Source organism: Calliphora vicina, chromosome 2 (genome assembly GCF_958450345.1).
Source record: "Calliphora vicina chromosome 2, idCalVici1.1, whole genome shotgun sequence".
NCBI classification, from domain to species: Eukaryota; Metazoa; Arthropoda; class Insecta; order Diptera; family Calliphoridae; genus Calliphora; species Calliphora vicina.
Window position 1 is genome coordinate 136,438,017 of NC_088781.1, and position 17,484 is coordinate 136,455,500.

General features: G+C 28.6%; 1 protein-coding gene across 1 annotated transcript in view; it reads left to right on the forward strand.

The window, feature by feature from the left end:
* The window catches only part of Sur (Sulfonylurea receptor), a 138,146-nt gene that overhangs the window by 61,424 nt on the left and 59,238 nt on the right, over positions 1-17,484 (forward strand). Inside the window, exons 7-9 of the mRNA XM_065502075.1 lie at positions 2,543-2,680; positions 3,710-3,872; positions 3,944-4,811. Of these exons, the coding sequence (XP_065358147.1) occupies positions 2,543-2,680; positions 3,710-3,872; positions 3,944-4,811 (1,169 nt within the window). The remainder of the gene's footprint in view (positions 1-2,542; positions 2,681-3,709; positions 3,873-3,943; positions 4,812-17,484) is intronic.

A 17,484-nucleotide genomic window follows, 5' to 3' on the forward strand; every position in this document is an offset into this window, starting at 1 on the left:
TATATTTACAATATAACAATAATACTTACAGAAATATATAAATTTTAAAGCACAAGTGTAATTTTCCATTTCTTTATATTCATAGTTCATTTAAAATTATTAACTGAAGACATAAATAACTTTTAATATGATGTTTGGGTTCCTTAAAAAAAACAACCTCAACAGTTGTGTTTATTTTCAAATAAATCCTTTACAATTTCTAGCAAAACCCATTTATAGATACAAAATTAAAACAAGTAATACTTGTGTTAATTGCTTTTTTTTTTGGTTTCAAGACGTAAGAGAACATTTTAAATAAAAACAACATTTGCACCATATACACATATAACCTTAAGTAACAAATCCAAACATGTGTGTGCATAATTAATTTTCTAGGGTTTGGTTAAAATAACATTTCGAAGAGGTTCATGAATTTTATGAATGTATGTATATAAAAAGCTATATAGAATGTGTAATTCAGCATATATAATATATTTAGTTACAATTGTTTAAGTATAAAGCCATGAATAATATCATGTTCAAGTACAAACACATGTTTTAATATAAATTACAGTGAAATTTAACAAAACACTACTAGTTCTATATAAATTTATTATATCTGTTCAGTAAACTTTTCACTGTTTATTTCTAAATTATTGTAGACAGTATGAAAGTTTAATATAAAACACCTTTTGACGTTTGTCTTCCATATTTTACCTTAAAAACATATTCAAATTATCCAAAAACACAATATAATATTACTTAAATGCATGGCTTAGATTTCATATTTACACACACTTGAGTATAATACATGCACTGAAATGAACAGCAAATGTGTAGTCTATTTTTAGGTGCACACTCTTAAAATTCTCCTACTTGTAGGTGTAAGTTCATATAGATAATTGGGTTGGAGAAAGGAAGAGAAAGGTAGTATGTGTATTGTTATTTAGCTTATTTCCCTTTGCTCTAGTTAAGAGGTTTAAATTTGAATTAATTATCTTTAAGGTTTTCGCATTTTAAGTAAATAGTTGGTTAACTATTCATATTGGCTGCTGAAATTAAGTTCTGATTTGTTTGTTATTAAAACAGCTTAAAATAGCTAATAACTTGTTGTTATAAAGAGCAGATTATATTACAAAAATACAAATAATTGGGAGGTTTAAACAATAGTTTACATAGAAAATTATAAAATCAGTTCCATTTCAGTAATTGTTCTAATGCAGATCTAGTTCAGGTTCTAGTTCAGTGTCTATTTGTTTCAGTTCTAGTTCAGTTCTAGTTCAGTTCTAGTTCAGGTTCTAGTTCAGGTTCTAGTTCAGGTTCTAGTTCAGGTTCTAGTTCAGGTTCTAGTTCAGGTTCTAGTTCAGGTTCTAGTTCAGGTTCTAGTTCAGGTTCTAGTTCAGGTTCTAGTTCAGGTTCTAGTTCAGGTTCTAGTTCAGGTTCTAGTTCAGGTTCTAGTTCAGGTTCTAGTTCAGGTTCTAGTTCAGGTTCTAGTTCAGGTTCTAGTTCAGGTTCTAGTTCAGGTTCTAGTTCAGGTTCTAGTTCAGGTTCTAGTTCAGGTTCTAGTTCAGGTTCTAGTTCAGGATCCAGTTCAGGTTCAGGTTCTAGTTCTGGTTCTAGTTCAGGATCTAGTTCAGGTTCTAGTTCAGGTTCTAGTTCAGGTTCTAGTTCAGGTTCTAGTTCAGGTTCTAGTTCAGGTTCTAGTTCAGGTTCTAGTTCAGGTTCTAGTTCAGGTTCTAGTTCAGGTTCTAGTTCAGGTTCTACTTCAGTTTCTAGTTCAGTTCTAGTTCAGTTTGCCCCTTTAAATATGCATTACTTTATTTGCAATATCTCTGTAGTTGCCTGCAGCGTATGATTGATATTAATTAGTGTTTAAATAGAAATTTTTAGTTTTAAAGAAAAGTGTTTAAATATTTCTCAAATTTAATTAGGTATTAAATAAATTTACACAATTTTGTATGCATATATAAACTATTTTAATAAATTCCTATATATTTCTGCATAATTAAGATTAATTATTAATAAACAATTATGAATTTACAGTGTGTTTAAAATTTTCTTTTATTTATTTAAATTGATTTGTTTATCAGCATTTTAAAAACTTGTCTGATTAGCTTTTAATTCAATTATGGTGTTATTTACATCGAAATAAATATTTCTATATTCAAACTTGTGGCAATGCTCATGTGATATTAAGATTTAATTAGTTATAATTATGTATATTAAAAGCATTTTATTCATACAAAATATCTATGAAATTAATGAGAAATTGTATGTTTAAGTCTAGTAAAAATATTATATAATAAATTGAACTGGGTATGAAAAGGAGTATATAGGTTATATTCCAAATATTGAAGGCTATATTTCACAATTATGAATCCGTTATGTGACCTTGGACCTTTAATATAAATATAGTTGACTTTGAAGCTTCTTTGAAGCTTTTTCCTGCTTATTTTTTTCATTCCCATTTTAAATTTTTTTGTAGTTTCTATGAGAGGTTTAAATTGTTTTAACTTAAAATATATTTACTACTATTTAATTATATTTTGTTTCCTTTCTCTAGATTGCTATTGTGATGTATTTGCTGTATTTAAAGCTGGGCATAAGTGCGGTAATTGGCTCTTTTGTGTGCATATTAACCATGACTCCTTTGCAGTTTCTAATAGGCAAAGCCATGTCCAAAAATACTGAAGTTATGGCGGTAAGTTTTTAAAGTTACATTTTGTTAAACAAATCTGATAAAAAAAAACTTTTCGTCCTAAAAGTACACCATAAATGTATAACATTTAAAGCAATTGTTATTACCTGTAAGTAAACCCTAAAAGTATGCTTTAATTTTATTGTTGTTTCGTAGCCCTTAAAGTAGTCTTTACAATGTATAGTAAAAAACTGTTATACTGTGTTAAACAAGCCCTTTTTACTACAACTCTTCTACTCGCAACGAAGTTATTGTTTTTTTATTGTATATTATTATTCTTTTTCACCAAAAAGCTGGCTTTATTTATTTTCAATTAAAGTTGTTGTTTTTTGCTCTTGTGTTCGCCTGTGTGTATGCAGCGCAGTTGAATTGCAGTTAAATTAATTTGTGGCAAAAGTTTTTGTATGGATACACTTTAAAACTTTATTTTTTTCTATTTTGGGCAGAACAATTGTAATTAAAAATTAATTTTAATTAACTGTAAATATTAAACAAGGGAATAGAGGTAAACGATTTTTTTTATTAACTAACTTTAGGCTTAATTAGATAAGTTTGTTATACAGGCATAATTTTAGGGAGAAGAGCATAAAATAATACAATTATAGTTTATTGTTCATTTACCAACTTATTCTTATAAAAATATATTTCCTTTTTTTTGTTACTTAGTTACTTCATATCCAATTATTTAATATAATTATTAGTTTCAAGGAAATTTTGCTGAAAGAACTTACACACTCTAGCTAGTAAACATAAAAAGGGGTTATTTCGCCTTAAACTATGCTTTGGTTATATTCTTAGTATCGACTCTATGGAAACTTTATGATAACATGAGTTTATTATCTTTTATTTTAATAGAGTTCAAACAGCATGTGTTAAATGATATGTTTTTTTACGTTTTTAAAGCATACTTTTAAGGGCTGTATTAATTGTTAGGCTGGTGATATGCTAGGTGTTTTATAGAAATAATATTTACAATTTTTCTTTGTAGATTTTATTGTAAATAGAGTTTTAAAATATTTTTATTTTTTTTAGAAATTCACTGATAATCGCTTAAGAAAACTACATGATTGTTTTGTGGCCATTAAACTGATAAAACTAAATGCCTGGGATAATGTGTTTATAAAGAAAATAACGGAGGCTAGAAAACAGGAATTGAAATACCTAAATAAGGACTCTTTCTACTGGACCATAATGAGTAAGTTTTAAAATTTATAAAAAACTTATTTACATTTTTTAAACCTACAAATCTATCTTAATATTTTCCAGCCATTTTAACCCACATATCTTCAGTTTTAATCACTTTTGTTACCTTGGCGGTTTATGTTTATCGCGAATCAGGTGCTGACTTTACCGCCAGTCGTTTATTTTCCGCCTTGGCCCTGTTTCAACAACTCACCGTACCCCTGCTGATATTTCCCATTACCGTGCCCATCATTTTATCGGCTGTGGTCTCCACCAAAAGACTGGAGACATTTTTGGCCGCCCACGAAATACAAAAACAATTTGAAGGCATACGTAATATGGCAAGGATTTTAAGCAAAAGTGATGCTTCTCTGGATATGTATGAGGTGAAGTCTCAATCTTTACCCTCAAATATTGCTCTTAAAAATGTTAGTGAGAAACCTAAAATAAAGATTATAATACCAGACAAACCGGCCCCCTTGGCCAATTCAGAACCTCACACACCCTTAGTCATATGCGATACGAAAGAGCCTCTACGTTTTTCGGATGACCATAAAAAGCTATCGTTACATGCTCGCAAAGAACTATTGCGCAATACTCCGTATGTGGTAATAAGACCCAGAAAGCTACAAATGTCGGGTTTGCCTCAGGCACCAGCACCTAGTGTAGCAGCTAATGTTGCTGCGACCAATAATATACACAGGAAAACTGATTCTTGGCATCGTGATTCTTTGTTGCTGAAAATGCCCGATGATATAGCGGTGTCGGTGAAGGATTGTAAATTCTCTTGGAATCCTCAGAAGTTGCTGCAAATCTTATATATACGCGATATTGTTATACTTAGAGGGAAACTGACCATGATTGTGGGTAAGAATGGCAGTGGCAAGTCTTCATTGCTGTCGGCATTGCTGATGGAAATGCCTTTGATATCGGGTGATATGATATGGAACAAGTAAGTAGGATTTAGAAACATTTTAATAAAATCTAGACAGACATAAACATAAATATGGATAATGAATAAAAGATGGCTATAGGACATAAGATATAAAATATAAGACAAGACATAAGACAAGACATAAGACAAGACATAAGACAAGACATAAGACAAGACATAAGACAAGACATAAGACAAGACATAAGACAAGACATAAGACAAGACATAAGACAAGACATAAGACAAGACATAAGACAAGACATAAGACAAGACATAAGACAAGACATAAGACAAGACATAAGACAAGACATAAGACAAGACATAAGACAAGACATAAGACAAGACATAAGACAAGACATAAGACATAAGACAAGACATAAGACAAGACATAAGACAAGACATAAGACAAGACATAAGACAAGACATAAGACAAGACATAAGACAAGACATAAGACAAGACATAAGACAAGACATAAGACAAGACATAAGACAAGACATAAGACAAGACATAAGACAAGACATAAGACAAGACATAAGACAAGACATAAGACAAGACATAAGACAAGACATAAGACAAGACATAAGACAAGACATAAGACAAGACATAAGACAAGACATAAGACAAGACATAAGACAAGACATAAGACAAGACATAAGACAAGACATAAGACAAGACATAAGACAAGACATAAGACAAGACATAAGACAAGACATAAGACAAGACATAAGACAAGACATAAGACAAGACATAAGACAAGACATAAGACAAGACATAAGACAAGACATAAGACAAAGACAAGACATAAGACAAGACATAAGACAAGACATAAGACAAGACATAAGACAAGACATAAGACAAGACATAAGACAAGACATAAGACAAGACATAAGACAAGACATAAGACAAGACATAAGACAAAACATAAGACAAGATAGAGATGGAGATAGATATAGAGATAGATATAGAGATAGAGATAGATATAGAGATAGAAATAGAGATAGAGATAGAGATAGAGATAGAGATAGAGATAGAGATAGAGATAGAGATAGAGATAGAGATAGAGATAGAGATAGAGATAGAGATAGAGATAGAGATAGAGATAGAGATAGAGATAGAGATAGAGATAGAGATAGAGATAGAGATAGAGATAGAGATAGAGATAGAGATAGAGATAGAGATAGAGATAGAGATAGAGATAGAGATAGAGATAGAGATAGAGATAGAGATAGAGATAGAGATAGAGATAGAGATAGAGATAGAGATAGAGATAGAGATAGAGATAGAGATAGAGATAGAGATAGAGATAGAGATAGAGATAGAGATAGAGATAGAGATAGAGATAGAGATAGAGATAGAGATAGAGATAGAGATAGAGATAGAGATAGAGATAGAGATAGAGATAGAGATAGAGATAGAGATAGAGATAGAGATAGAGATAGAGATAGAGATAGAGATAGAGATAGAGATAGAGATAGAGATAGAGATAGAGATAGAGATAGAGATAGAGATAGAGATAGAGATAGAGATAGAGATAGAGATAGAGATAGAGATAGAGATAGAGATAGAGATAGAGATAGAGATAGAGATAGAGATAGAGATAGAGATAGAGATAGAGATAGAGATAGAGATAGAGATAGAGATAGAGATAGAGATAGAGATAGAGATAGAGATAGAGATAGAGATAGAGATAGAGATAGAGATAGAGATAGAGATAGAGATAGAGATAGAGATAGAGATAGAGATAGAGATAGAGATAGAGATATAGTTACAGATATGCATATATTTCGTTCATATATGGTGTATTTCAGAACGAAAAGACCAGTCAGGGTGTTATAAAACTTTCGTTTTACCCCTTTGCCTCCTGTAGAAAATTTTAGTTATAAAAATGTCACAGTGAGGAAGTTCGAAAAACATGGTAATAAATTGGACTCTTCTAATTGAGTGCAAAAAAATGTATAAATGAATCATATAGGAGACATATGCTTTAAGAAAATTTACTTTGTTACCACCTTGTTGGAATAGAAGGTTAATCATTTCGACCCTCTATTTCTCACAGGCTGTTTAGTAAAACTTTGAACAGCTTGTAACTTAAACAAATTTAAAAAGACTTCAATGAATGAAATGAAATTAATAAAGCATGTGGGAAAGTGAATAAATTATTGTATATTTCACTAAGTTTATTTATGTACACAGTGCCATCTTCTAGTAGTTTTATGAATTTCGCTTTGTGTAATATTTTGAGTCATGGAAATATAACCATATACGGTAACCACTACGTGGTAAAAGACCAAAAAAAAAAAAGGGTGTTAAGTGATAATTTTCTCAGGCTCATGTCTAGCAAACAGTTCGGAATTTTGATTTACTCTCTGAGGCAAAGATGTAGCCCTTGTCATAAAGAACAAAAATGTTGAACATATCAAATCAAAAAAACTTCATCTTCAAGATCAAAATCGCCAAAAAAAATTCTAAATAAATTTAGAAATAAATATTTTTAAAGCTGGCTAAAAGTATGCTTTAGTTTATAATAATTTAATAGTTTATGGCCCAAAACACTTAATTCCTTTAGTTTTTTCTTACTAACTTATATTTATCTACCTAAACGGTGTTAAGAATCATTCCTAGGATGTTTATATGTTCTAGAAAGTTGTTTATTGAGATCTTAGTTACATTTTTGTAGCTAATTGTTTCCTTGAATTTTGAACGGTTTGCTACCTATGGACCTGAAGAGGGGAAACAATTTAACAGCTTTAACAGTTAATGTTGTCATACTTTGAAGATTTATTACCACTTTTTTTTGCAAATGGCCCACTGTGCTCCAATCGAAAGTTAGTGTCTAATTTCACTAGTTTTTCAGAGTTTTAATAGTTTGTCTCTCTAACATTGAAACTTGATTTCGTTTTATTTAACTTAATTATATTTGTAACTATTTGGCGACCAACTAAAACCACTAGCATCATGATTATTTATTTAAACATTAAAATTTTAGGTTTGTTTTTTTTTTATTTTCTAATTAATAATCTGTGTGTTGTGTGAGTGTGGTCATGTGAGCACTTTCCAAACAAATACAATTGAAACCATTTTCAAATTCGCACTCATTTCATTTGCAACTATCCGTCATTGCATCATATACATAGTCATTTTGTTTTACAGCAGTAATGAATAGATTATTACAACATTATGTTGCAAGTGATGTGGTTTTTATGCCTGGCTTAATGTGTTTTTTTTTCTGTTTTCGTAATGTAATTATTTAATTATATTATTTTACCGTAATGGTGTAAAATGTTTACACAATGAATTTAAATTTAATGCTAAAAGTAGATATGTTAAAAATTACTTTATAGAGTTAAATTTTGTGGCCTAAGTTTTTTTGTAAATTTGATAATAATAATTTGATGAATGAATGAATTAAATGATAAATGATATTTAGATGTTTATTTTTATGTCAATTTGATTTGTTGTTAGTAATTAATTAAGTTTTTTTTTTTTTTAAATCAAAATTACATTTAATTAATTTAGCCACTTTTTAGATTAACAGTCAGTTACAGTGCTTTAGTTAAGGTTACAGTATTGCATGTCTAGGCATGCTGTGCAGTTATTTGGAAAATATTTTACAATTTTTGTTGAATTTTTCTATAAAATATTTAAATTCGTTGTGTTTTTTAGTAGCAGTTTATTGAATTTTTGTTATTTAAATGCATTAAACTAATTTTTTATTAAAATTAATATTAATCATACGCCACCCAGTACGGACGCTCGAAAAAAAGTGGTAATTAATCTGAATATTCTAAACTATCAATCCGATTGCAAAATTATGTATGAACGAAACGTAGAGAAGCACATTAGCTTTAAGAAAATACAATTTGTGACCAACTTGTTGGAATACAAGGTGAGATACAGGGTGTAAAAGTCGACAACCTGTGGTTAGGAAAACTTTGTATAGCTTGTAACTTGTGCAAATATTAACAGATTTAAATGAATGAAACTTTATTATAAAGCAAGTGTAACGGTTAAGAATCACCTCTTTATTTCATTAGGTTATCTCTTAGAGTATAAAAGATATTTAAGTTTAATTTTTTCCATGACTTTATTTGGTTTTTCGCAAATATCTGCGGTAATAAATGTTCAAATATTTTTCTAAAAATATCCTTTTATTTCTAATAATTTCAAATATAATACATTAAAAATCTTTTGGCAATAACTCACTCCGCTTAGTCTTGAAAAATAATCAAATTCAAAATTTGGAAATGAGTTTGAAAAATTGCTAAATTTTGACCAAAATGAAGCATAACACAGTGCAACACGAAGACATTTTCTAAAGTTTTTGCAATTTTGATTTTGAAGATGAAGTTTTTTTGATTTTATATATTCACAGTTTTTGTTCTTTATGACAATGGCTACAACTTTGCCTCAGAGAGTTAATCAAAATTCCGAACTGTTTGCACGATATGAGCCTGAGAAAATGATAACTTTTTTGCAAAGATGACATCGAGGCCCCAAATCTTTGGGGACCCATTAAAAAAAGTGCATGACTTTGGGCAAAACTGGGCGACAAGGGACTTTTTTTTTTTGGTCTTTTATCACGTACTGGTGTCCGTATATGGTTATATTTCCATGACTCAAAAAATTACACACAGTGTAATTGTTATTCAGTTTACTCAAAGATGTTCTTAAAAAATATGTAATATTTTTACCTATTTGATAAGAAGTGACTTGAGAAATTACTAATAATGAATATTTAAATTGATATTCCAATGCAACATACTTCGGTCAATAATCGAAAATAGTATTTTTTTTTATAAATTCTATAAGTTTATCATTAAAAAAATAAAATGTCTCATCTAGTTGTTGCAATTATTTTTAAAAATTATAATAAACATATTTATTACAATTAATCTGCTTATTAATTGTTATCAGCTGGCTCAAAAATGTGATAAGGGGGAGCAGATTTTGTAAAACTAGTCAAATTTCAAAAGCATTTTTTTAATTTCATAAAAATGTCACTAAAATTTAATTTTTCGAAATTGAGGTTTTTTCTGTTCATTTAAAACATAACAAGCTATATAAGTTTCAAAAATGGTAACGTTATCTTAAACATTAATTATTTTAGGAGATTTCAAACCCAAAAAATAAATATATAAGACATACAAATAGCTAATTTTAAATTGTTTTCAATCAGTTTCCATTTTTATTTTACAGTAGGATTTAAATTTAAATAAAATATAAAAGTACATTTATTTAGCTTTCCATTGATATATAATATGTCTATATAATCCCTTGCAATTAGTAACTAAAGTGGCTAAAACATATATATCTCGAGTCAAATTTGTTTAAAGTGTATTATTTTCTATATTGTTAGCATACATTTGGGCGCAGTGAAAATAATATATTTTGGATAAATTTGTATATTCTTACATATTTATTTTTTGGCTTTGAAAGCTTATAAAAACGTAACCGTTTAAGGTATTGCAATAATTTTTCTAAATTTCAACAGATTGTTAAGTTTTTAATGAAAAATAGAAAAAATAATTTCGAAAAAATAAATTTTGATATAATTTTTATGCAGTTGAATAAAATACTATTGAAAATTTGACTATTTTTAGAAAATCTGCTCTGTTGTCAATGTTTTTCAGCTGGCAGGTATCATTTAAAAGTTATATTAATTCTAATAAATGTGTTTATTATAATTTGTAAAAAGAATTGAAAAAAAAGATGAAACATTTTTTTAATTTAATGATAAACTTCGAATTTTTAATAAAATTTCACTATTTTCGATCAAAAATCCCAAGACTTAAATAATTTTTGTTTTTAAATAGTTTCAAAGTGTTTATATTAAAGAATAATTACCAAAATTAAGTCCTAAAGTCATTTATATATATTTGTATTGATTTTGTGTTATTTTCGTTTTCCTTTAGACAATTCAATTTGTCTTGACTTTTACACCTTGCTGGAGCTAAACAGCTACAAAATAATAAATATTTTATGGCATTAAAAAATAATTTATCAATTTTATGACGACAATCATGCTGGCTGCATAGAAAAATACTTGAAATGATAAAATAAATAAAAGAAAACGGAAAGAAAATAAAATGTATAAATTCCGAAATACAATAATAAATCTATATTGTTGATAAATATACTTATTTATGGCTTTGACAGTAGATTTTCGTAAAGTCTATGAATGAGGAAAATGTAATAGATATAGAAACCGAACCAAACCAAACACGTTTATGGCCAATACTGTTTTCATATTATATTTTTTATTTATTTCTCTGTTTTTTTTTTTTTTTGGCTAAAAGCCTAAACACTGGTCTTGAGTGTAAAGAAATAAAAATATATTCATGTGGTTTGGTAAAATAAAAATCTAACGATAATAATAATAAAAAAATGCTGCTAGACTTATTGCATATAAATTGAATTTGTTGATAATAAAATATGAAAAAAAGTATACATTTAGTTTATTTATACAAAGAAGAGTGCATGTTTTTTTAAGAATGTTGCAAATTTTATTTGAGTATGTGTGAAAAAATAATAACAATTATGTCCGTCTGTCTGTCTGTCTGTGTGCATAAAAGCAAACATTATTGTGATGTATGTATAATAGGGTGGCTACATTTGTGTGATGAGGAAATAAAGGGGTCAATGTTCCCAATAAAATTCAAGTTTAGTTTGTTTCTCAACATAAATAAGTCTCCTGGGTTAGATGACATACCAGCGTTGGTCTTGAAGCAGTGCTCTTCAACCCACTTCCATTAGCTAAACTTTGTTGTTTTGCTTTTTCCAAAGATTTACTCTCTGAGGCAAAGTTGTAGCCCTTGTCATAAAGAACAACAATTGTGAACATATAAAATCAAAAAAAGATCAAAATCGCAAATAATTTAAAAAAAAAATCGATATTTTTTACCTTTTAGGTCCATAGATAGCAAACCGTTCAAAATTCAAGGAAACAATCAACAACAAAAATGTACCTAAGATCTTAATAAACAACTTTCTAGAACATATGAACTTCCTGGGAATGATTCTTAACACCGTTTAGGTAGGTCAATATAAGTCAGTAAGAAAAAACTAAAGGAATTAAGTGTTTTGGGCCATAAACTATTAAATTATTATAAACTAAAGCATACTTTTAGGCAGCTTAAAAAAAATGTATTTCTAAATTTATTTTGAATTTGTTAAAGTTTTTTGCGATTTTGATCTTGAAGATGAAGTTTTTTTTTGATTTTATATGTTAACAATTTTCGAAGACACTCTAATGGAGACTTGCTAGCCTTTCTTCACCGTTTTGGCGAATGTAAAGTTGTGGCTCTAGATATTACCAAATCGTTCAATAGAGTATGGCAAGGTGTTTTTTTTAAACTTATTGCTCTTGATGTCGGTAAAAACGTCTCTATTTATATAGAGCTTTTTATTAAACGACCTTCTACCTCAAACTTCCAACTCTATCTAATCTTTTGCAGAAATAGCAACATTTTCCAATCATATTCATTCAGTTATAAAACAAGTATATAGGAGATGAAGCAAAATTTTAATTATTCCCTTAATCGCGACCTTTTGACAATCTCTGAATGGGATCGTGCGAATGGGGACGCTTTCAGCGCTCGCAAGGCACAGTGCTTCATTTTGGCGCTTCATCTGTATTTATGGTTGGTGTAAATATTTTAGAATCAGACGCTTCTGATGTTCTGGCCATGAGAATACAATGTGATGTCTGCTGGTCTAACCACATTTTCCAAGTGTCTCGGTTTTCTGAAACGGTGTAGGAATTACTTCACTCCATCTGACCTCCTTCTTTACACCCACCAACGCAATGTGGGCTGCGTTTCAATGTTCTATCGGCACTACAATCGAATGTGTTTTGATGAAATTAGGGAACTTGTTACTGATACCGACAGATTTTTACGTAATACACGTTTTTCATCAAGAATACATCCCTTTATGGTCGATTTTAAAATTAGCCGTATTGTGCTTATGTGGAACAAACTTCCCGCTGAAGTTTTTCCTGTCACTTTCAATGTAGGAAAGTACAAATCGAATGTCCACACACATTGCTCCCTCATGTCTCCTTCTCATAATCTATTTTTATAGTTCCAACATAATGCTTTGCATGAGTAGGTCGAAGAAGAAAGAAAAAAATAAAAAAAAAAATTAAAATTTTTTTTTTTCAAAATTTCTTTTTAATTTTTTTAACATTTCATTTTTTAAATTTTATTAGTGAAAAAAATTTATGACAAAAATATTTTTTTGATGAAAAAAAAATTCGGCTTGAAAAATATTTTTCCCGATTATAGGTCCGACGTTGTATACGTCGTTGCAAAGGTCTTTGAAATACCTATCTTCAAATGTCCATATTTTCTATATTAATGACTTAGGAACTCAGATATACACACATATGTATGTATATCAAAAATAGGTCAAAAATCGAGGTTGTCCTGGAATTTTCCTTATATCTCAGCCAAGAAGAAAGAAAAAAAAATTTCCAAAATTTTTTTTTTCAAAATTTCTTTCCAATTTTATTTTTAAAATTTTATTAGTGAAATTTGGTTTAAAAAAAATTCGGGTTAAAAAATATTTTTCCCGATTTTGACCCATTGTAGGTCCGACGTTGTATACGTCGTTGCAAAGGTCTTTGAAATACCAATCATCAAATATCCATATTGTCTATATTAATGACTTAGTAACCCAGATATAGTATACACACATACATATATCAAAAATAGGTCAAAAATCGAGGTTTCCTGGTATTTTCCTTATATCTCAGTCATTTGTGGACCGATATTCTCGATTTTAAATAGTATCCGAACAGGGTCTATATCGGATATATTGATGAATGTATCATACATATAAGTTATTGGGGGGCTACGGAAAGTAGATTTCACCATACAGACGGGCATGACGTGACTATATCGACTCCGCTAACGATCCAGGGGTTCGTAAATGAAAAATGTAGAAATTACAAACGGAATGACAACCTCATGCCTGGTGAAGGATATAATTCTAAAAAAAAATTCAAATTTTTGCCAAAAATTTAAAAACTGAATATTTTTGGATTTACACGAATATATTTGCTATATTGCAGAGCTGTAAATGAATCATTAATTTTTGAACTAATTTGCGAATTATTCACAAAAAAAAAATGAATTGAATGAAATTTGAATCAATTCAAATGAATTTGGTAAAAATGAATTGCAGTTAGTTTTCAATTCAAATGAATTAGAAAAAAGAATTAGCAAATAATTTGAATTGAATTCATTTCCAACTCATTTGAATTGAATGAAATTTGAATTGATTTAGTAAGTAAATCTATAATAAACATCATTCAACTAATTTTTATTTTTCCTGATTTTTGATTATTTGTTGCAGATAGTTTTATTTTTTTGAAATAAATATAACATAAATATTAGCAAACAGTTTGTCGTTGGGTGGTCGTGGGTTACAAAATTTCAAAAATTATTAATTGCTTCTTGAATATTAAATCTGTTTTGTTGTTCAGCGAATTTCAAAATAAAAAGCAGTTCTTTTTGAAGAAACAAACTCCAAACACCATTTTTTCATTGATCAAGCGCCGATACAGGACAAGGCTTTTCAATTTTTGTACTGGATATTTTCATTTTGGTAGTAGAAATTGTTCATTCACCCCTAGAGATTTGCTCTTGAATTTGATTGATTGCAACTCATTTTTGATTCATTCATTTGAATTGCTAATTATTTTTTCTAATTCAATTGAATTAATTCAAAATCAATTCAAATGAATTGGAAATGAATTGCAACTCATTTCTGCCTAATTCGTTTGAATTGATTCAAATTTCATTCAATTCATTTAATTCAAAATTTAGCTAATTCATAATGAATTAAAATCAAAAAAGAATGATTCATTTACAGCTCTGCTATATTGTTGACAGCGTCTTTTAAAGAACTTTCACCTGATACCAATATTTCATATGTTTTATCTGTAAGAAATATGAAAAAAACCTTTGAATATTATCTTTTTATCATCAGTGGATACTAAACCCAAACACAAACAATTTTAAGAATGAATTCAACATCCAGCACTTATTTTTTGGGTCCCCCCTAATGTTAAAGAGTATTTGTGTTCGAGTTTGTATATGACACCAGGAAGGAAATATTTTTTTTCCAATATAAAATAATATTAAGTTATAAATAAAAAAAGTAAAAAAAGCTAAATTCTTAAACAAAATATGACACAAATTTATTTAAGATTTTCATTCTGATGCAGTAAAACGGACAAAACAAAATTTTTAAAACTAAATTATTTGTATTTGTATACAAACAAATATTTGTTCATATTACTGAACTAGTTCCTATATTTTCATAAACAAATTTAAACTTCACTTGTTATAAAAACATTTATCTGTTGACTTAAAATATAAATAAGTTTTATAAATAAAATTCTATGGTCACACTATTATATACAAATCAATTTCGATATATATAGATCAGTATTTAGTTTATTTCAATCATTTGTTTTGGTACTGAAGAAAATTAGAAACCCATTCGTGATTCTGATATATTTTCTTCCAGTAGAAATTTATAGACATTTTATGTTTTTCCCCGACAATGGATTTTTTATAATAGAGAAATATTTTCATTTTCGGGCAATAATTTCAAGACATTTTTATATTTTCAACACAACTGGAACACTTTTATGGTATTCTTAGCCTCATTTTCTCAATCTCTGTTCTCATATAAAAATTATATTAATTGGAAGTATATCATTACGAAAAACGATAACCAGAGATTGAGAACATGTTGCTTAATCCTTTACTTTAAACACTTTTACCTTCTGTAGAAAATAATTGCCTAACTTAAGGGTTATATTTAATATTAATTTCAAAATAAAGCTTGCTTATGGCTGGGTCTTAAAATTTCTATTTCTGATTGTGAATTTTGATTATATTTAACTAAATAAATCCTATATTGGGCTGATTATGTTTTTCTGCTGAACGAGTGTGCCTAACTTAAGGGTTATAATTAAAATGTGTTCCAAATTAAAGCATACTTTAGGTATGTTAGTTGTGTATTTGATTTTATTTATGTTTGTCAATAATTTGCAACTAAATAAATCCTATACCATGCTGTTTATCTTTTTCTAATGAAAATCACTGAATTAAGGCGCATAATTAAAATCGGTGCCAAATTAAAGCATACTTTTGGTATAACTGTTTATTCCTCTCTTTCTTTCTAAAATTGACTGTTGATATTGTTCTCTTTTGTATAACTTAATTATATTTGCAAATATTTTTGTAACCACTAGCAACATGATTATTTATTTAAACATTAGAATTTAGTTTTTTTTGTAATTAATAATCTGCGTTGTGTGAGTTTGTGGTCGTGAGTGCTTTAAAACAACTACAATGGCAACCATTTTCAAATTCTGATACAACAATTTCCTATTATTCTTTATCTCTACCATAACCCAGCAAAATGTTTTCATTGCCAGGTAATAAGTTAAAATGCTATTAAACGGTGGGAAATTTTGAGTTTAATAAGTAAAAAAACACAATTTTTTTTTTTGACAAATTAAATTTTATTGTTATTAATGTAAAGTAGAATTCAGTGATCTGAATTATATCTCTAATATCGTGTGATTTACCTCCATTAGATTTATTTTTATAGGGTTATTTGAAGTTAAAGTTCTATGCTTCTCCAAATTATACTTCAAAATACAAATTTTAAATATTTTTAGGTAAACAATTTTTTTTTCAAAGGTTTTTCAAAGGTTTTTTAATTTTTTCTGATTTTTTTTTAATTTTAAAACTTTTCTAAATTTAATTTTTTTTTTGTGAAAAATTCGGGTTAAAAAATATGTTTTCCGATTTTGACCCATTGTAGGTCCAAATGGTTTTATATACGTCGTTGCAAAGGTCTTTTAAATATCTATCAGTAGATATCTATATTGTCTATATTAATGACTTAGTAATCCAGATATAGGGCAATAATCGAGGTTGTCCTGGTTTTTTCCTCATATCTCAGCCATTTGTGGACCGATTTTCCTGATTTTACATAGCAAACTTCTCGAAAGCATGTCTGACAGAATTATTAAAGATTTGGATCCCGAAGATATCTGGGGTCTTCAGAAAATTGATTTCAACAGACGGACAGACGGACATGGCTTAATCGACTCCGCTATCTATTATAGGGTCGGAAAATTATATTGTGGAAATTACAAACGGAATGACAAACTTTTCACGAAGGTGAAGGGTATAAAAATGTTCTGTAAAACATTGAGTTTTATAATTTCTATATGGTTCTAAATCTATTAGGAAAAACTAAGATAATTGCCGATTTGCTTGATTATGATCTTCCGTCTGTTTGTGTAAATCACACTCAATACCAAAAAACTAAACAGAAATTACTAAGATTAGCTCATAATATTTAGAATAGAGCTAAAAATATTGTTATAGGAATATGCAAAAAAATGTTAATAGGAAAAAAAAAATAGGTACAAAGAAGTGAGACACTCAAGAAAAATCTTATATCTATATATATAAAAGAGTAACGTTACTGACTCACTGAATGACTGATTCATCATCCCACAGCCCAAACGACTGAAGCTAGAATCATGAAATTTTAACTGTGGGTTCCTCCCTCCCCAAAACTATCCACTAAGGAGGGATTTTTAGAAATTCGAACGTTTAGGCGGTAAAAACGGGTAAATCAGGTAATCTTATATCT